The 21,958-nt window shown below is 34.2% G+C and overlaps 1 protein-coding gene across 5 annotated transcripts in view; it reads left to right on the top strand.

Annotated features, from left to right (window-relative positions):
- The window catches only part of RPAP2 (RNA polymerase II associated protein 2), a 152,832-nt gene that overhangs the window by 30,411 nt on the left and 100,463 nt on the right, over nt 1–21,958 (top strand). For 4 of the 5 annotated variants that reach the window (XR_009187140.2, XM_071217257.1, XM_004455576.5 and 1 more), the window contains 4 exons: nt 3,501–3,536; nt 5,149–6,085; nt 14,865–14,947; nt 17,739–17,819. Coding sequence is in view for 3 of the 5 variants with exons in the window: in XM_071217257.1 (XP_071073358.1) it covers nt 3,501–3,536; nt 5,149–6,085; nt 14,865–14,947; nt 17,739–17,819 (1,137 nt within the window). In the remaining 2 variants the exon portion in view is untranslated. Of the gene's footprint in view, nt 1–3,500; nt 3,537–5,148; nt 6,086–14,864; nt 14,956–17,738; nt 17,820–21,958 lie in introns of all 5 variants that reach the window. The other variant, XR_009187141.2, reaches the window with a different exon arrangement.

Genomic DNA, 21,958 nt, shown 5'->3' with positions numbered 1-21,958 from the left:
GAGCGAAAAGCGCCATCATGTGGCCCAGCCAAGGGGATTTTCCCACACTGCTTCTTAGCAATAAACATAGTATAATCTCAGAGGTGCGGAAGCCAAAAACCTCTGCAGAACAACTTCTATAACCTCTTCCTGAACAGCCACCTCTGTTGCTTGGTATACAGAATAAAAGTTTTCTGAAACATTTAAAAATGTTCCAAATTATACTTGAAAAATTCCCACCACACAAGGGAATTATAGACTGCTATTTCTGTTGGTTTATATATAGACATATGTCTGTACATATATACAGTTTTGGGGGGCATAACTTATTTATAGTTTCAGATTTACTTTGCTAAGCTAAAAATCATCTTGATATATACTTTAGTGAAAATAAGATGAAATGTTTAAGAACCTATTTGAATATATTCTTTAAAATGATTACTTGCTTTTGTTTTTTAAATTGACCTTTCAGGATTATCTTCAGAGCAATGCAAACTGCATAGAAGGGAATGGAGGATATTTGGAGTAACCTTTAAAAACAAAAAGATTTTGAATTGTGTCTGTGAAAGGATATACAAGAAAGCAGTGTATCTTGATGACAGTGTTTCTTGATGCCTCTTGCTTTCTAAAACAGCACATAGCAAAGCAAACTGAAGTTTTATATTAAACCCTTTGTCTAAATACTCCAGAAAACCCAAATCTAATTTTTTGTCTCCATTTTATAGATTGGGAATCAGGGAAGGTTTATCTTTTTATCTAGAAACAGTGTTCAGTGTAGTTCTTTCTAAAGTCAGAAAAAACAAACAAGGAAGAGGAAAGTAGTGCTTTATGAAGTTTGTTGAGTTGCTAAGGCAGGGGCTAAGCAATGGTGGTGTTCTCATACCTTTTTGGGTCTTTTTTCTGACATTAATTAGAGGCAGTGTGTTGTAGTGTGGAAAACTTGGCCTTTGAAATCAGACCAGGGTTCAGATTCTAGATTTACTACCTGTGAGCTTTGTGATCTTGGGAAGTCTATTAACCTCTCAAAGTTTCATTTTCCTCATCTATAATAATAAAAGTAATAAATTGCCTGAAGGTTAAGTGAAATAATGTATTAAACCACCTAGAATATAGTAGGCACTTAGTATAGCCTAATTTTCCCCTTGCCTTCTTTAGAGGTTGAATATTCTTTGATTACTGTTTTTCTAAGAAAAATACCAAGTTGGATTGCCGGAATTTCTTATAAAACTGTCTTAAATTGTATTCAGAATAATGTTTAAATTTTGATCCCCCCCCTAATTCAGCCAGACTTGGACCTCATTCTTATATGGAACTATTCTGCCTCCAAGATCTAAAAATAAGAGCTTCCCGTCTCTGACCACAACCTCTATCTCTTCTTCAGCTATCACTCCTGTGTCTGCTTTGTGACCTTATTTTGACCTCCTGTCTCGGCCCTAGCTCTATTCTGTCTGTCAGACCCTTATTAGATTTATTTTCTGGAGCTCTATAGTTAGCAGTTACAGTATTGACCTCTCAAATAGTCCCAGGTTCTCCACCTCATCCTGTTACCTTCTGCCATGTTCACCTTTCCAGACTTCACTTATCCTTTTTCTCCATGCTGCTGAACATTTTATTGGGAAAGTGTTTTCAAATAAAACCATTAACACTTTAGATAAGCGATCTCATTTGATTCAGTCCTCATAGCATCCCCCATGGCAGTATTATATTACCATTTTATGGGTGGTGGAATTGAAGTTTAGGGATTTATTGACTCATCCGGGAGTACTTCGCTCATATATAGAATTTTAGGTTTTAAACCCAGGTCTGTCTGGCACCAAAGCCTGCACACTTTGAATAGCTGTGGCCTTGTTCCACGGCATTCTGTCTGGTTTAAATTGTTTACTCACAATTTTTATTTTGTTTCTTATTGACTACCAAATACACTCAGACCTTGTCTGCTCTCCGTAAACCTTGAACTCAACTCTCAAACCATAGTATTTGCTTGACTCATAGGATTGAGGGCATCCGACAGAATCCCCTTCAATTTTCTTAATATGCTCTCTCATCTCTTCCTCTTATGTATCCTCCTCTGTGTTACTGTTTCCATTCTCTCTTGAGGGTCATTTTTTATGACTTATTCCTGTTCTTCCTCCTCTAAGCTCTCCTTTCCTATGGACTCTTTTTCTTCTGCTTAAAAAATAAACTAAGTTTCCATTAGATTTAGCAGGTCGATGATAATTGCTAATCTTAGAAAGAGCCATATCAGGGCAGAAAAGAGCACAGATTCCATGAGGCAGAGAGTTGATTTGATGACTGAATAGAAGACAGGGAGTTAAAAATGATGAGTTCAGACTTCTTTATAGACATCTTACAATGAAAGAGGGGAAAAGCTGTAATTGAAAGACAGGCTTTTTAAAAATGGGATAGGGGAAACGGACTTTGGCCCAGTGGTTAGGGCGTCCGTCTACCATATGGGAGGTCCGCGGTTCAAACCCCGGGCCTCCTTGATCCGTGTGGAGCTGGCCATGTGAGCGCTGATGCGCGCAAGGAGTGCCGTGCCACGCAAGGGTGTCCCCCACGTAGGGGAACCCCACGCGCAAGGAGTGCGCCCGTGAGGAAAGCTGCCCAGTGTGAAAAGAAAGAGCAGCCTGCCCAGGAATGGCGCCGCCCACACTTCCTGTGCCGCTGACGACAACAGAAGAAACAAAGAACAGACAACCAGGGGAGGGGGGGAAATAAATAAATAAATCTTTAAAAAATAAAAAATAAAAATGGGATAGATTTAAACACGATTACATGCTAAAAGAAAAGAAAAGGTTTTTTGAATAAGATCCATAGGATAAGCCTCAAAGGTGTTTATATTCAAACTATGTTGTATATAATATATAATACTTACATACTTATAGGGCCAGCAGAATATTGCATAGCACAGTTTTTCCTAAAGTTACTTGAGCTACATGTTCAGATCCATACTACAATACAGCTGCTTTCTCAGAAATGAAGGCAAAAAATCCTATTGACCATGTAAGGGAAATGCAGGAGAATTATATAAAACATCTCTCAAGGAGCTTATAGTCTAGTTGAGAAACCATATTTATTAATAACAAAAATAAAGTAAAACATTTAGATAATAGTTTTAGTAGTAGGCCAAAGAGGATTACATACACATTAATTTTTAGACAGTGATGACAATGAAATTAGAGAAGGGAGTGATTACTTTAGTTCAGGTTAGTTAGGGAAAACTTTATTGGGCTGGTATAATTTTAACTTAGTCCTAAAATACGAGTACATTTTGGATAAGAGAAGAGACTAACCCAGCTTCTTGTTGGCGAGTTTCACAATATTTTGTCCTTTAATTTTTTTTCCTTACAGAAAAAATCTGTATGAACTATTCTTTATTTTTTTACATTTTTTGTTTTGTATTTTGTATTCTTTTAAATTATATTTTCTATCCCATATAGTGTAATAAACACTTGAAAGTGTTTGACATGTCAGTTGCTTTGTCTTCTTTACAATTTTCTATTTCTGTGTCTTTCTCACAGGCATCCTGACTTTCAGCTGCTAAAGGAAGGACAAAGGTATGGGTGAATCAGTATCACTTACCTTCTATATATTCTTGTTAGTAGAAACATTAGGAGTAAACCAGGTGATATGAGCACTTGAACTTCCTGTATTGATGCATTATGTAATTGTCCCATTCTAGCCCACACAAAGAAATATTTGACCTGTTTAGCTTTTTCTTTTGTGATGGTAAGGTGATGTGTTTGAGCTGTATGATTTATTTTACAGCTGTTCCTACTGAGGAAGTCAAATTGAACCTGTTTAAATATGAAACAGATACAACTTCATCTGAGATACTGTGGTTCTTTGTCAACTAGATTGTGCCAATAACATTTGTTGAAAGGTTTTTATAGTCTTAGTTTGTAGGCTTTCAAGATATTAATGTATCAGACGTATCAGTTATTTAATTATTTGAAAGAGTGTCTAAAGCATTAATAGAAATTCTGAGTTGCGATTCAAACTCTGCTCACAGTTTTGCTTGCCCTCCTGAGGCTATCTTTGATATCCTTTAATTATCAGAATAAATGTTCCTAGTTACTAATTACCATCCTTGTTATATGGAATTGAGTATGCTTGAGAGAGATTTATTTATTAATATATATCCTTATTGTTTAGAAATAATATAGAAAAATATAACTGCTTTAAAATTCTACCTCCGGTAGAATGTATGAAATATATAAGTTGAAATGTTTTAATTTTTATAAGATTATACTTTTCTTTTGATCTAATAGACTATATTAGGCTACATAGGCTAGAGTCTAACAAAAAAGAAAATCTAATACTGAACTAACTTGTCACCTTTTCTCCATTCCCATCCACAATCTTGTTTTCCACTCTTATTTTCTTCTTTTCTTTTACATTTTACCCTCAGCATGCTTTTTGATGCAGAATCTTTCTCATCCCAATCTTTTATCTGATATTTGAGTTTGCTTAAGGACAGCTGCTCACCTACCCTTGTTTGTGTCAAATATGTATTGGCAAAACTATTCTGTGCTTTCACTCTTTCATAATTTTTAATCTTTTTCAAGCTTAATAAAAAAATTAAAGGAATATGGTCAAAGGGAAACCATTGTCTTTTAATGTTAGCATTCTGTTTACAAATCTGAGTTTTCAAATTTAAATATTTCATTGATAAATTTAGATCTACTAAGTTTATTTTCCCTTATGATTTTCGTGTGATTTTTATTCTACCTGTGGAATCTTCTGTGTGACTGTCAACCAAAATTCGAAAATGTTTGCCCATTTCTTTTTATCTTTCTAAACCTAAAAAAGAGTTCATATATTTTTGGAGGAAACCAGTAATGAAGTTTACAAAGGAAATAATAAAAGTCACAAAAAAGGGATAGGCAAAAATCAGAATAATTTAGCAGGATGGAATTATCAAGTTTTCTTTTTTGCTGAACTCCTGCAATTTTAAAATAATTGAAAAAAGACAACAAAGAAGATGAAAGGAAACTATCAAATTAGTTATAGAGAAATTATATAGCCTTTTGAAATCTACATTTCAAAGCCTATAAACAAGGCTTTGCCTAGGGAATAAAAGTTTCTACCTTGAAAATTACAAAGTATAAATACTGTGGGACACTTTGCTTTCCTGTTATAGTTATTTTGTTTGTCTTCCATCTACAGTGGCCAATCTGGAGAAGAAGTACAGCTGTGTAGTAAGGCCATTAAAACATCAGATATTGACAATCCTGGCCATTATGGAGAGGAACATGAATCTAGTTCTTCTAGCACTCACAGTGATAGTAGCAGTGAAAATGAGCAAGATTTTGTTTCCTCCATTCTACCAGGAAACAGACCAAATACAACGGATATAAGGCCACAGCTGCACAAAAAAAACATAATGAAAAAGAAAACTGGTAAAAAAACTAGCTCTAGATACAAAGACAAAGAACAGACTGTAGTAGAAATCACTGAGCAGTTAAGCAGTTGCAGATTAGATAGTCAGGAGAAAGCTGCTGCTTATGCACTTCCTTTACAGAGTGTAAACACTCAAATTTCTTCAGGTAGTCCTTTAGAAGAAAAATTAAAAGCTTCAGAAAATTCTGAAAATAAATATGATAGTTCAAAAATAACTCTAGTAGGCATAAGTAAGAAAAGTGCAGAACATTTTAAAAGGAAATTTTCCAAATCACACCAAGTTTCTCAGTCACCCTCTAGTTCAGTGCAGGTATGTACTGAAGTTGCAAAGACAAACTTACTTAAAGTCCTGAAGGCGACTTTGCTTGAGTGGAAGACAGAAGAAACTTTGAGATTTTTATATGGCCAGAATTATGCTTCTGTGTGTCTCAGACTCCCTTCAACTACTCTGGTTGAAGCAGAAGAACTTGATGAAGATGACTTAAACTGTGACCCAGATAGTCATTCCCCAGCCTTGAGGGAATCTCAGAACAGTTTGGATGACTCTTTGCCTTTCAGAAGTACAGACACAGCTGTTAAACCATTGCCAAGTTATGAGAACCTGAAAAAAGAAACTGAAACATTAAATCTAAGGATCAGGGAGTTTTATAGAGGACGATATGTTTTGGATGAAGAGTATACCAAATCACAAGACTCAGAACAGGTATGTCTTAGTGTTGATGAGTGTTCCAGCCTGCTAATGTGGAAAACTCACCATTGCAGGAAGAATATGAAGAGATAATTGTTAAATTCTTTCATTTATTTATTTATGATTTAAAATGCCATCTCTAGTTTTGGCACTATTTCCAAGTAAGTTGAAATTTGCCCCAGTAGTTTTTCATAAATGTGTAACTTTTTTCTTTAATGAAGAAGTACCCTAGAAAGGTAGAGCAAAGTTTTCTTTTAAACTTAGTTCTTTGTGTAGTAAGGAGATTCTCTGAAGAGGCTTGCCTTTTCTCTGTTGGTATGTATTCTTTTAAATATCTGCATGGGTTGTGTGTTATTTCCAATGGGACTATATAGTGGGATAGACCTAATAGTTGAGTAGTAAAATATTTGTCTGGATAATATTTGGGAAACATAAGTCCCTTGGGTTTGTTTACTCCTCTGTAAATGGGGCTATTAATGGCTTCCCTTGCACAATTGTTAGGTGTTTTAAAGTATGTATTTTAGTGTGTAACATGTAATTGGTACTCAGTAAATAGTAGTTATGTTCAGAGACTGTGTTTATACAGCTGAGATTTAGGAAGGATGCCTTAATGTTTCTAGAACCCATTCTTGTTTGATGTGGTATACTGTCTGGGAACTGAAGTTATTTGTTATAAAGAGAAGTGGGCGATAATCTTGTTTTTACCACAAAACTTTGTTTCTGAGGACTTCTGAGTAAATGTGCCTTTAAATGTAAGAATATCTTTGGATATATGGAAAATGAAAAGAAGTGGAAATACAGTGAAATGTGAAATACCTTGTATTTCTATAGAATATTACCTAGCCCAGGAACATACTTAAAATGTTCACTTCATCTGTATTATCAGAGAGTGTCCATAACTTTTATATTAAGCTGTGAGAAACATTGATCTCTGTCACTCGCCTCCATAAACCTACATTAGTACATCACTTGTTTTGTCATTTCCATGCTTATGAACCTGAAAAAGGAAATATTAGCCCTTGAAATTTTCATCACTTTTCCTCTTTTGCATAACATTTTTAAACTTTTTCACTGATGTTTAATACAAATAGTAGGTGTACAGTTCATTAAATTATCACAAATGAACACACCCAGATAATCACTATCCAGGCCAAGGGATCATTATGAGTAAACCAGAAGGCCCACCCATGTCCCCTCCTAATCATTACTTCTTCCCAAAATTAGCTACCATTATAATACCATAGATTAGTTTTGCCTTGTTTTTTGAACTGTATGACTAATATAGTATGTATTATTTGGGTGTTCAATTTTTTTCATGTAATATGTTTGTGAAAGTTATATATGTTATTGCATATAGCTGTAATTCATTCTTTCATTACTACATTGTATTCCATTTTATGAATACACCACAATTTATTTGTGTTAATGGATATTTAGGTTATTTCTAGTTAAGGGCTTTTATGTATAAAACACTTAGGAACTCTCTTGTATGTGTCTCTCTCTGCTCATACACATGCATTTCTGTTGGGTATGTATCTAGGACTGGAATTGTGTGTGTATATGTGCAACTTTACTAGATAATGCCAAATAGTTTTCCAAAATGGTTGTACCAGTTTACAGTTTCACTAACCATAGGACAAGAGTTTCCATTTCTCCACATCCTTGCCAATATTTGATTTTGTCAGTTAGTTTTAGACATTCTGATGGTAATGCTTTATGGTTATAATTCGTTTCTGTGATGACTGATGAGTTTGAGCACTGCATATTCTTACTGACCACTTGGATAATTTCTTTTGTGAAGTGCTTATTCAAGTCTTTTTTCCATTTATCTGTTGGATCATCTGGGTTTTTTCCTTATTCGTTTGTGGGAATTCATTATGTGTTTAGGATTCAATGCCTTTTTGGGTTATATGTATTAATATCATCTTCCACTCTGAGACTTGTGCTTTCACTCTCTTTAATGCTGTCTAAAGTCCAATTTAAAAATAATTTCCTGTATGGTTAGTGTCTTGTTTAAAAAAATCTCTGCTTAGTCCAGGCTATCTCATTTGTTGTCTTGCCTTTCACATTTAGAACTCTAATTTACCTTGGATTGAATTTTGTCAATTATGGGTCAAGTTTCATTGTTTTCCCAGATAGTTATCCCATTTATCCAGCACCATGTTTTGAAAAAAAAGATTATCCTTTTCTCCATTACTCTTTAGTATGACCCTTCTCATAAATCAGGTGTTTATGAATGTGTGGGTTAATTGGTTTATTTATCTCTGAGCCAATATTATGCTAATTACTGTAACTTCATAATAAGTTTTGATATCTGATGGAATACATCTCCCCATCTTATTCTTTAAGATCATCTTGGCCAGTTCATCATTTTTTTTTCTTTCAAATTTTAAATCAGTTTATCAAAAACAAAAGAAAAAAACAAAAATCAGAAAAACCCGCTAGGATTTTGATTGGGATTACATTTAATTTGTATGTATTAGGTTGGTGCAAAAGGAACTATGGTTTAGACTGTGAATTTTAAATCATTATAACTAGGTTTAAACATGTCTTTATTAATCAAAATAGGAACCATTATAATCAATACATTTTTGCCAACGAGAAACAAACTTTTGTTTATTCCTGTATAGTGAAAATCCGTGCTTCAGGATACAACAAACACTTGGAAAGCATTTTCTGCATCCTCCTGGTTGTGGAAGCATTTCCCTTGCAAAAAGTTGTACAAATGCTTGAAGAAGTGGTAGTGTTTGGCAAAAGATCAAGTGAATATGGCAGATGAAGCAAAACTCTGTAGCCCAATTCATTCAACTTTGGGGTGTTGGTTGTGCGAAATGAGGTCAGGTGTTGTTGTGGAGTAGAATTAGGTCCTTTCTGTTGATCATTGGTGGCTACAGGCATTGCAGTTTTCAGTGCATCTCATCAATTTGCTGAGCTTCCTTCTCAAATGTAATGGTTTAATCGGAATTCTGAAAGCTGTAGTGGATCAAACAGGCAACAGACAACCAAACATTGACCATGACCTTTTTTTGATGCAGGTTTGGCTTTAGGAAGTGCTTTGGAGCTTCTTTTTGGTCCATCCACTGAGCTGGTCGTTGCTGGTTGATTTATAAAATCCACTTTTCATTGCAATTCACAGTCCAATAGAGAAATGGTTCATCGTTGCGAGAATAAGAAAAGATGACATTTCAAAACAACGATTTTTAAATTTTCAGTCAGCTCATGAGACACCCACTTATCGAGCTTTTTCACCTTTCTAGTTTGCTTCAAATGCCAAATGACCACAGAATGGTCAACACTGAGTTCTTTGGCAACTTCTCGTGTAGTTATAAGAGGATCCGCTTCGATGATTGCTCTCAATTGGTCATTGTCAGCTTCCAGTAGCCGGCCTCTATGCTCCTCATCTACAAGGCTCTTGCCTCCTTTGTGAAACTTCTTGAACCACCACTGTACTGGACGTTTGTTAGCAGTTCCTGGACCAAATGCGTTGTTAATGTTGCAAGTTGTCTCCACTGCTTTACGACCCATTTTGAACTCAAATAAGAAAATTGCTCAAATTTGCTTTTTGTCTAATATCATTTCCATAGTCTAAATATAAAATAAACATCCAGTACTAAGTCACTAGCAAAAAAAAAGCAAGAAATGCACATTAAAATGATATATAACATAACCACATTTATTAAGAATGTATTCCGATATCAAACAGCAAATTTCAACAATGCAAAACCGCAATTACTTTTGAACCAACATAATCAGTTTGGGGAGGATTGATGTTTACATTATACTCTTCAGTCTGTGAATATGTATATCCTTCCATTTATTTAGGTCTGCTTTTGTATCTCTCAGTAGCATCTCATAGTTTTCTGTGTAGTGGTACTGAATATGCTTCATTGCATTTATTCATAGGTATTTGACTTTTTAAATACTATTGTGAATGATATTTAAATTTTTTAATTATCTAAGTGTGTTTCTAGGTAGTATAACTTGATTTTTATGTATGATCTTGTATTCAGTAACCTAGCTAAATTTACTTAAATTATTACTTTTAATTTATCTGTGAATTCTTTTGGATATTCTACATATATGAATATCTTATATGAATGACAGTTTTAATTTTTCCATTTCAATCCTTATTCCTATTGTTTCTTTTTTTTTTTTTTTTTTAAAGATTTATTTATTTATTTAACTTCCCACCCCCTCCCCCGGTTGTCTGTTCTCTGTGTCTATTTGCTGCATCTTGTTTCTTTGTCCGCTTCCGTTGTCGTCAGCGGCATGGGAAGTGTGGGCAGCGCCATTCCTGGGCAGGGTGCACTTTCTGTCGCGCTGGGTGGCTCTCCTTCACGGGTGCACTCCTTGCGCGTGGGGCTCCCCTACGCGGGGGACACCCCTGCCTGGGGCGGCACTCCTTGTGGGCATCAGCACTGCGCATGGGCCAGCTGCACACGGGCCCCGGGTTTGAACCGGGGACCTCCCATTTGGTAGACGGACGCCCTAACCACTGGGCCAAAGTCCGTTTCCCTATTGTTTCTTTTCCTCACCTTATTCTGCTGGTTTAGACCTCTAACACAACGTCGAATAAAATGATAACTGGGTTTCCTTTTTTCATTGCCTATCTCAGAAGGAAAACTTTAAATATTTTACCACTAAGTGTGATATTTGTTGTAAATCTTTTTATAGATTCCCTTTATCTAATTATAGAAATTTTCTTTTATTTCTAATTCACTAATAGTTATTATTATGAATGGATATTTAATTTTTAAAAATATTTCTATGTCTTTGAAAGGATCATATATTTTTGTTTTGTCATTATAGTAAATTCTGTTGATTTTTAAAAATAGTAAACCAATTTTCCATTTTTGTAATAAACCCAGCTCAATTGAAATATAATATCTTTTTATATAATACAGGAATTGGTTTGCTAATATTGGCTTGGAATTTTTGCATGTATTTTCAGAATGATTGATGTTGGCCTGTGTGTTGGTGTCCTGACAGCAAGCATATGGTAGAAGTTGAGTAATTTGAGGAAAACTTAATAAAGGAACTATTTACGAAAGTATGAAAGTGTGGTCAGAGTGAAGGAATCCACAGGAATAGTGTGGCATACTAGAAATAGTGTGGGAGTCGTAACCACTCCTACAATTGAAGAAAAAGACAGGAGCAGACCACTCAGTCTTGGACCAAGAAAGTGCTATATGCAGTGGACTCCTTTGCAGAAGCTGTAGTCTTAGTGTTGAGGGAGGGATACAGGGAGAAAGGTAGGGGATTAATTATCCCCACCTGACTCTCCTTCCATCCAATTTCTTGCTCTCCATTGGCAAAACCCAGGTAGCAATCACAGAGAAAGGGAACCCATAGAGATGAATTTCTTGGTACAAAGTAAGGTAGATAAAGGTGAATGGTGGATCAGAATGAAGATAAGGCACAGCCTGTAATTTATCTTTTGTTCTACAAATTTTCAAAACCAGACAGAAATATAGAGAATAATACAATGTCTTACTCTACATAGTGTGTCCATGGAACCAGCAGCATCAGCATCACTTGGGAACTTGTTGTATGTGCAGACTTTTCGGCCCCACCCCAGAGCTACTGAATTAGAATCTGCATTTTAACAAGATCCCCAGGGATATGTGTGCACTTTACAATTTGAGAAGCACTATTGATTTTTTTTCTTGTCTGATTTTTCTATCAGTTACTGAGAGAGGTGAGGTAAAAATCTCTCACCATAATTAGAGGTTACATTATTTCTCTGTTTAGTTCTGTGAATTTTGCTTCTAATATTTCAGTGCCATGTTATTCAGTAAAAATTTTGAATTATTATGTCTTCCTGGTAAACTCAACCTCTTATCATTTTAAAGCAACCTTATTTCCAGTGATATATATATATATATATATTTTTTTGCCTTACAGTCTACTTTGTGACACTAGCATTCTTTTTTTTAAAACATCAATTTTATTGATCCAATTAATGAAGCATACAATTCATCCAAAGTATACAATCACATATATGGTATAATCACACAGTTGTGCATTCATCACTTCAATCACTATTAGAGCATTTTTGTTATTTCAATAATAATAATAAACAAAAAAAAGACAAACAAGAAAATTCCTCACCTCTCAATCTCTCTCTGTCTCCCCCACTGTACATAACTGCTGTTTTTGGCTATTCTATCTAAAGTGTATAATCAATGGCTTTTAGTATATTCATGATGCTGTACATTTATCATCTCAAAAATTTTAGAAAAATTTCATTACTCCAAAAAGACTCCACACCCTTTAGCATTCCTTCCTTAGACATACATAACCACTAATTTCATTTCATCTTTAGAAATAGATTATATTTAAATTTTATATAAATGGAACCATATAATATGTAATACTCTGTGTCTGGTCTCCTTTGCTTAGTATAATTTTTTTCTCTGATATTATCATTATGTAGTATTAACTTACAATTGCTCAGCTTCAAAGAAAAACAGTCTTATATATACAATTCTGCCCATATTCATTTCACATAATACATTTAGTTTATAATAGGGCAATCGTACAGTATTTGTCCTATGTCTGGCTTGCTTTACGCAACATAATGTCCTCAGGTTCATCCATATTGTCATGTTTCATGACTTCTTTTCTTAACACTGCATAATATTCCATTGTGCACATATTCCACAATTTATCCATTCATCAGGTGATAGACACCCGGGTTGCCTCCAACTCTTGACAGTTGTGAACAATGCTGCTATGAACATTGGTGTTCAGGAAGTCTATTTGTGTCACTGCTCTCAGTTCTTCTGGGTACATACCTAGCAATGATATTGCCAGGTCCTATGGCAAGTCTACACTCAGCTTCCCCAGGAACTGCCAAACAGTCCTCCACAGCAGCTGTACCATTACATATTCCCACCAACAGTGAATAAGTGCTCTGATCTCTCCACGTTCTCTCCAACATTATTAGTTTTCTGATTTTTTAATAGCAGCCAGTCTAATTGGTGTGAAATGATATCCCATTGTAGTTTTGATTTGCATTTCCCCAGTCGCCAGTGATGCTGAACATTTTTTCATGTATTTCTTCACCATTTGTATTTCTTCTTTGGAGAGTTGTCTTTTCATGTCCCCTGCCCATTCTCTAATTGGATACTTTGTCTTTTTATTGTTGAGTTATATGATGACCTTATGTAAGGTGATGTACATTCACCCCTTATCAGATATATGATTGCCAAATGCTGCTTCCCATTGAGTCTGGCTAGCATTCTTTGTTAGTGTTTGCAAGGACTATCTTTTTTATCTAGGCTGACAATCTTTGTCCTTCATTTGGAGAATTTAGTCCATTTACATTGAATGTCATAACTGCTATATTTGGGTTTAAAACTATCGTTTTACTGTTTTCTTCCTATATGTCCTACCTGTTCTGTGTCCCTTTTTCTCTCCTTTCTTTTAGATTGAATATGTTTTTTTTCCATTTAGTATTTATATTAGTTTGTTTTATATATTTTGCTAATAATTAAATGGTTACCCTGAAGATTAAAACCTAAATCCATGTGTTATTAAAAACTATGTTAGTACTTTTGCATCCTAGACAATCATTACTTTAAAATACTTTAGCTTCATTTACCACCTCTTATGTGCTCTTGTGTATTTTTTATCCTTTCTATATTTGAAATCCTTCAGGCTTATTTATAGTAAGTATTGATTTGGATTAATCTAAATAATAACTCTTTCATTGTTTTTATTCCTTCTTCTAGTCCATTCTCTGTTTTTCTGTCGGGGATCATTTGCTTTCTGCTTGAAGAATATCCTTTAGTATTTTCTTTAGTGCCAGTCTGCTGTTTTTGAATCTTCTGTTTTTGTTTGTCAGAAAATTCTTTATTTTACTTTCACTTTTGAAGGATAATTTCCTAGTATCAAATTGTAGATTAGCAATTATTTTCTTTCAGCCCATTGAAAATATTCCCTTGTCTTTTGGCTGCCATTTGTCTCTATGAAATATCCACTGTCATTCTTATTGTTGCTTCTTTAAAAGTATTGTTTTCCTCTTCTAGCTACTTTTAAGATTTTTTTCTTCACCTTTGGTTTTCATCAGTTTTACTGTGCTTTGCTTAGGTATGATTTTCTTTGCATTTATTCTGTTGTAGTGGTTCTTTTGAATCTGCAATATCATTTCTTTGATCAGTTTTGGAATGTTCTCAGTTATTATCTCTTCAGATAATTGCTCTGTCCCATTCTCCCTCCCCTCTCCTCCTGATACTCCAATTACAAATATGTTAGTTTTTTCACTCTCTCTTCTGTGTCTCCTACACTCATTGTGTGTGCTAGGGGTATGTTGGATGTTAACTGTGCTTCATTCTAGATTTTTTCTTCTCACCTCCATTCCAATTCATTATTCTCTCTACAGTCGTTTCTACTATGCTATTAAGACTGTTCATTGCATTCTTAATTTAAAATACTGTATTTTTCAGTTCTAGAATTTTAATTTCATCCTTTTATATAGTTTCCAATTCTTCAAAATCTAAGCCCATAATTCTTCATTGCCTTGTTCCAGAGAGGGCAGTGATGAATTCCAGAAGAAACAATTCTGATATTTTCAAACAAATAGCGTTTTTCCCCCCAGTTTTTTCAGTTCTTAGTGGGAAGATTGGTCTGAATTATCTAGTCTGCCTTTTCTAGAAATGGAACTCCACATAACATAAAGTTTTAATCCTATAATCCTTTAATAGACTTTTGTTTTAATGTTGAGTGTTCTTATCAGAGCAAGAATGTAATATTATGTTTCTATTTTGATTTGTTTAAAAATGTGATACAGTGTGATCCCACATTTCCGCTGATAGATTCAAGTTCCCAGAACCAGATTAGAAGACGCATCGTCCTTCAAAAATTGAGTAAAGTGTAAGTATGTAAGTGCCATTATAGTTTTGTATTATTTTTAAATTAACTTGAGATTTGTGAATTCATAACTTCGTAGGTATTATTCTTGAATTTGAATATTTTGAAAATTAATGTGGAAATTTCACATGAATTTCTTCACATGATAAATTAGATTTTTAAGATATCCTGTCAGAGCAGTGTTGAAAGGATGTTTTGTGCAGAAGATATTAAGGCATATAATAAAGAGGAAGGTTGAGATTATGGGAGTAAAGAGGCAAACTACTCATTTCCAGTAAAGTCAGGGGAAAATATCAAAGTTAGAACCATTTAAATACTGATTTGTGGTAAATGTGTCACGTCAGTTTCACATTTGAATATGACTTTATAAAGTTTTAACAGCCTGTGAACTCAGTCTGCGTACATATTCATAGAACCATTTCACACCCATCAACTTGAGGTTTTGCTAAACTCAACTTTGCATTTTAGCTTTAACTTCCCATGGCAGAAATTATTGTTCTTCTGATCAGCCCAGTCATAAATGACATTTTTAAATTGCCATCTTGGTTTCTCTTTCAAAAGATGCTTGAAAATCTTTTTTCCAGAGGTGTGAGGGCTGTTTTGAACTTTGAACTTGCATTTTCTTTCTTTTTGGCAGAAAAGATGGAGCAGTGTTTTCAGTTACTGTTTAAGGTGTTGTACATATGGAAAATCTTAATTTCATAACAGTTTGAAAATTTTCAAAACTCCTATGTTCTGAAGCCACAATATTTTGAGTAACCCAGGTATTAAACATTACCTGTGATATAATGGAAGTTGTGATGGTTTTACTTTAAAATGTTTATTTTGAAGCAAAACTTGAAGTTGATTTTGATTGGCTATATCTTGATTTGGTCCTATATAAAAGGTGAATCAAGAGGAAGAACTATCTTATTCTAATTTTTATATTTTAAATATATTTTTAACGCTTTTTGAATGCACGCTGTAAGCTAGGCTTTTCGTTTATAATAGATTGGCATTGGTTTAGCAAAAACAGTATAAGTCATCATTTGTCTGTCATAGGACAAAAAGATGTCAACTCTTTAGTTATATGGGTTTTGAAATTGGAATGGAATGTCTCTACATGTAATCAGTAGATAAAGGATTTATGTAGAAATAGTTTTCTAGGCTTTTTAGCTAATGACAGTACCCAGTTTTAAATTTAAGACCACATAGCCATGTCATTGAAGAAATTCTCTTCCTTCTGCGTTTTGGTTATCACAGAGAATACCGAAAAGGATACTGCTAGAAGACCAAATTATTGATATTGGCATAAAAACTGATTTGAGAAGAGATGGAATGACTTAAAAAAGGACGCACGGAGAACATTGAAAACAGTATAGTGGCATAGACTTTTTTTTTTTAAATGAAAGCAACCATTTTTTTCCTTATAAGTTATATCTGTTTATAAAAGTAACACCTTATTTGGTTTCTAATTTGAACAAGCCAATTGTAAAAAGACATTTTTTAGCAAATTGGAGAAAATTAAAAATGGACTGGGAATTAGATTTTATTAAGGATTTATTGTTTATTTGGTTAGGTATGATCATCTTATTGTGGTTATGTAAGAAAATACCCTTGTATTTAGAGATGCATATAGAAAGGGATCATGATTTCAGGGACTTTCTTTAAATTATTATTGCAAAAGGGAAAAAAAAAAGGAAAGAAAATAAAATGAAGTGAATCTGGCAAAATACTAGGTTGAAATTACTATTCACTCTACTTTGGAGAATGTTTAAAACTTTCATGATAAAATGTTATTTTTTAAAAGTAAAATATGCTTATTGCAGAAGATTTAGGCAGTACAAATGGTATAAGAAGGAAATAAAAATCAACTATAATCCCACAGCTCAGCAATAATTACTATTAATATTTTGATGTGTATCCCTGACAAATATGTGATATATATGGTAAGTGTATTTCATTCCTTTTGGTTCCCTCTGTTATAAGGTACAGCTAGAAGAAATGAAATATGTTTGATACATGGCATATATCATGTACAGTAATATTATATATGTTTTTATAAAAATGGGAAACTACTACTTATACATTTTTCATCGAATATTTGTCATGAGTAATTTTCCACATTAAAATATAGATTTACGTTATCATTTTAAAGTTATATTCCATTATATGAGTATACCCTAATTTATTTAACCTGTCATCTGCTGATGGACATTTGTTTCTAATTTTTCATTACTAATGATACTTCTGCAGCAAGCATCTTTTTTATGTTTATCTGATTATTTCCTTAGCATAAATTTTTTTTCGTAGTAAGCCATTGGGTCCAAAAGTATCCACATTTAAAATATTAATATGTATTGTCAAATTGCTCTCTAAAAATGAACCGATTTTCAGTAGCACTACAACAGTTCAATAAGAAAAAATACATCACACCCCCAGATTGGACCATTTGGGTGCAGTTCCTCTGACCTTGTGTTCTTTCCCTCTTGTTTGAATATTTGGAAGTAAACAAGACAAACTTGGGACAAGAATATAGATAGCAGCCAAAAAGTGTTGTTTTTTTTAAATTCCAGTACTTATAACACTGTTAACATAGGCTACAAAGGAGAGTATGAAATACTATAAACTGTTTCTTATGACTTCTTACCAGTAATAACCCAGGTTGAAACGTTTGTTTAAAGTCATGACTGCCTCCATCTAAGTGCCATTATTACCTCTGGCAAATCCAGACTTGGATATGACTCAAAAAATGTATCTACATAATTAAATTGTATTTTTAAAGAAATATGTTTTTTTGTGTTTTTTTTTTCAGATTGCCTGGACTTTTGGGCCCTCTTCAGATTACATTAGGAGATACTTACACACACTTTAAAAACCTTATCCAAACTTTCAGGTTAGTGTTAAATACAAAAAGTTCCTTCTAGGTTATTTTGATTTTATGTAATTTAATCCATAGGTAAATTAATGTGTGAAGAACTAAGTGACTTACCTTCAGTGTATTAACTATAAATACAGTGTAGCATTTTCCCTTCCACTAAGCTACATTGCTTTTACTGTCTATTAAATGTTACCTTATTTTCTGAAACTTAATGTAACTTGTTTTAAATAATTTATTTATGGAATAATCTACAATTAAATAAGAAAGAATATCACAGATGTGATAGAAAAATTATCACTGATGTGATAGAGGTAGTTAGCCAGTTAACATCTTGGATTTATTAGATGACCAGCACTGTGTATTATATTGGGCAATACAAAAGAAGCTTGATGCCCACCCTGAAGGAAGAACTTCTCTGTAAGAAGATAAAGTGAGCACAGTGAAATATACAAGACTATACATAATTTAATACTGAATTGTGTGGAATAAACTTGAACTACTACAGAAGTACAAAGAAAGGGATAATTAAAGAATTCATTTCGTGGAATGGTTGGGAATTTTCTAAAATAATATTTCTGTTCAGCCAAGCTAAGACTAGATTCTCTCTACCAAGAAGCATAGGGTTAGACCTCTAAATACATTAATAGTAGAAATGTACCAAATATACATTTTGGGTGAATACCAAATCACAATATTAAAATCAGTATTTGCTTAAGGCTAAAGCTAGTTTGTACATCATAAAATGACGTTCTGGGGGTAGAAGAATCAATTCATCCAAAAAGTTAATTATTTTATCATTAGTTATTTTATTAGTTTACTGTTAACAGTAGGAATCTGACTTTAAAGTTTAAATTTATATTATAGACTACTCTAATTTCATATCAATGAGATTCATAAGATATTTGTCTGTTCGTGTCTAGCTTATTTCACTCAACATAATGTCTTCAGGGTTCACCTATGTTGTTGCATGAACCAGAAGTTCATTCCTTTTAAATTCTGAATGATATTCCATTTGGTGTATATACACCACATTTGTTTATACATTCATCGGTTGATGGACATTGGATTGCTTCCACCTTTTGGCAATTGTGAATAATGTCATTGTGAACATCAGTGTGCAGATATCTGTTTGAGTCCCTGCTTTCAACTCTTTTGGGTATGTTACGTAGCAGAGGGATTGCCAGGTCATTTGGCAATTCTATAGTTAGCTTTCTGAAGAACTGCCAAACTCCTGCACAGCAGCTGCACCATTTTACATTCCCACCAGCAATGAATGAGTATTCCTTTTTCTCCACATACTGTCTTACACTTGTAATTTTCTGTTTTTTAACAGTAGCCATTCTAGTGAGTATGAAATGTTATCTCATTGTGGTTTTAAGTTGCATTTCCCTAGCAGCTAATGCTGTTAGCATCTTTTTATGTGCGTTTTAGCCATTTGTTTTATCCTCTTTGGAGAAATGTCTGTTGAAATCTTTTTCCCATTTTTTAATTGGTTTTTTTTGTTGTTGTTGAGTTTTAGGATTTCTTTATATATTCTAGATCTTTAACCTTTATCAGATATGGTTTCCAAAATGTTTTCTCTCATTTTGTAAGATGTATTTTCACTTTCATGATAAAGTCCTTTGATGCACATAAAGGTTTTGGTTTTGATGAGGTCCCATTTATCTATTTTTTATTTTGTTTCTCATGCTTTGGGTGAGAAATCACTGCCTAACGTAAGATCCTGAAGGTGCTTCCCCATATTTTCTTCTAGGATTTTTGTCGCCCTGGTTCTTACATTTAAGTCTTTTACCCATTTTGAGATTTTTTGTGTATGGTGTGAATTAGGGGTCCTCCTTTGTTCTTTTGTGTTTGGTTGTCCAATTCTCCCAGCACCATTTGTTGAAGAGACTATTGTTTCCTATTTCTGAACTTCCAGTTCGATTCCTTTGGTATATAGATCTATCTTGTGCCAGTACCATGTTATTTTTTTCCACTGTAGTTTTGTAATAAGCTTCAAAACGGGTTCTTCAGTAGAAAGATTTCAGGGGTCCATGAGATTCAACTGAAAATTCAAAAAAAACGTTATTCTTGTGGGGACGTGTTGGTGTGTCATAAAACTATCTCCCGCTACATTCTGAGAAGGAGTTCATGGTTTTCACATGACTGGCAGAGGGGTCCACGGAATGAAAACAGTTAAGAACCCCTGCTTTAAATTAAGTAAGTATGGGTCTTCTAGCATCAGTTCTCTTTTTAAAGATGATTTTGGCTGTTGGGTGTTGTGGGAAACTGGCTTACCTGTTCCTTATTGTAAATGTTACACCTGTTCTATTGTAGATGTTGCAGTTGTTAGATGTTGCAGTTGTTCCCTATTATTGTAGATGATGTTGCAGTTCAAATAGCAACCAGCTGCTTGGTAGTTTCCAATAAATACAAGGTGGAAACCAGGGTTGAGGCTCTTAGTTCCAGAAGCTGTGAGTTGCCTGGTTCCATCTTTAGCTCCTCTCTTGTGTCCCTCTCTGTCCTTTGTTTTGTAAAGTTCTGCGTTGCCTTCCCTTCGAGCCAACCTATCACTGAGCTGATCTCAGCAACTGGCACCCAATGTGGGGCCCACAGGGAAGAAGGCTCGCAGCAACTGGTGGCCCAAACAGGAACTCAAAGGGAAAAAGGAATGCCTCGAACCAAATTAAATTTGGTGTGACAGCACAGAGCCCCGTGTGGTTTGGAAAGCCTTCGAAGTCCTGGAGGGTTTGCTTGTATTTCCCCCAGGAAACAGAGAACGTCCTGTGTGGGTACCAGCTCGTCGAATACAGCCATACCATGAACACCAAGAGATGAGGAAAGTTTTTTCCCCTTGGTTTCCTCCACAGGTTGCTTATTATTAGTCTATAGAAGCACTACTGATTTTTGAATGTTTATCTTGTCCCCAGCACTTTTCTGAATTCATTCATTAGTTCTAGTAGCTCTGTTGTAGACTTTTTGGATTTTCTATATATAGGTTCTTGTCATATGCAAGTAGTGAAAGTTTTACATGTTCCTCTCCAATTTGGATGCCTTTTATTTTTTTCCCTTGCATTACCTCTGGATAGAACTTCCAATATTATGTTGAATAAGAGTGGTGGCAGTAGGCACCATTGTCTTATTCCAGATCTTAGAGGGAAAGTTTTAAGTCTCACCGTTGAAAAAAATGTTAGTAGTGGGTTTTTCATATTTGCTCTATCATGTTGAGGAAGTTTCCTTCTGTTCCTTTCTCATGAAAGGATGCTGGATTTTGTCAAATGAGTTGACCATGTGTCATTTTCCCTTCATTCTGTTAATGTTTTGTATTGCAATAATTAATTTTCTTATGTTGAAGTAGGGATACATACCTGGGATAAATCTTGCTTGATTGTGGTTTATAACTTTTAAAGTAGTCTTGGATTCTATTTGCAAGTATTTTGTTGAGGATTTTTGTATCTATTTTCATAAGAGAGATTGTTTGGTAATTTTCTTTTTTTTGCAGTATCTTTATTTGGCTTTGGAATTACAGTGATGTTGACCTCATAGAATGAGTTAGGTAGTGTTTCCTCCTTTTCAATTTTTTGGAGGAGTTTGAACAGAATTGGTTATAATTCTTGGAGTGTTTGGTAGAATTCACCTGTAAAGTCGTCTGATCCTGGGCTTTTCTTTTTTGGAAGTTTTTGATGACTGATTTGATCTGTTTACTTGTAATTATTCTGTTGAAATCTTCTGTTTCTTCTATAGTCAGTGTAGGTTTGTGCATGTGTTTCTAGGAATTTTTCATGTCATCTTGGTTGTCCTGTTTGTTGGTATACAGTTGTTCCTAGTATCTTATGAGCCTTTTTGTTTCTTTTGGGTCAGTAGTAATGTCCCTCCTCACATTTCTGATTTTACTGCCTTTGCTGTATCTCATAAGTTTTGATGTGTTCTCATTTTCTTTCCTCTCAAGATATTTACTGATTTCCCTTGTAATTTCTTCTTTGGCACTTTGATTGTTTAAGAGTATGTTACCTACCTTTCATATATCTGTGGATTTTCCATTTTTCTGCCTGTTATTCCTTCTACTGCGGTTAGGGAAGATGCTTTATATAATTTCAGTCTTTTTAAATTTGACACTTGTTTTGTGACTTAACATGTAATCTATCCTGGAAAAGGAACGATGTGAACTTGCGAAG

Source organism: Dasypus novemcinctus, chromosome 9, assembly GCF_030445035.2.
Source record: "Dasypus novemcinctus isolate mDasNov1 chromosome 9, mDasNov1.1.hap2, whole genome shotgun sequence".
Classification (NCBI taxonomy): domain Eukaryota; kingdom Metazoa; phylum Chordata; class Mammalia; order Cingulata; family Dasypodidae; genus Dasypus; species Dasypus novemcinctus.
The sequence above is the reverse complement of the archived record's forward strand: the minus strand, read 5'-3'. Positions and strand labels throughout refer to the sequence as shown.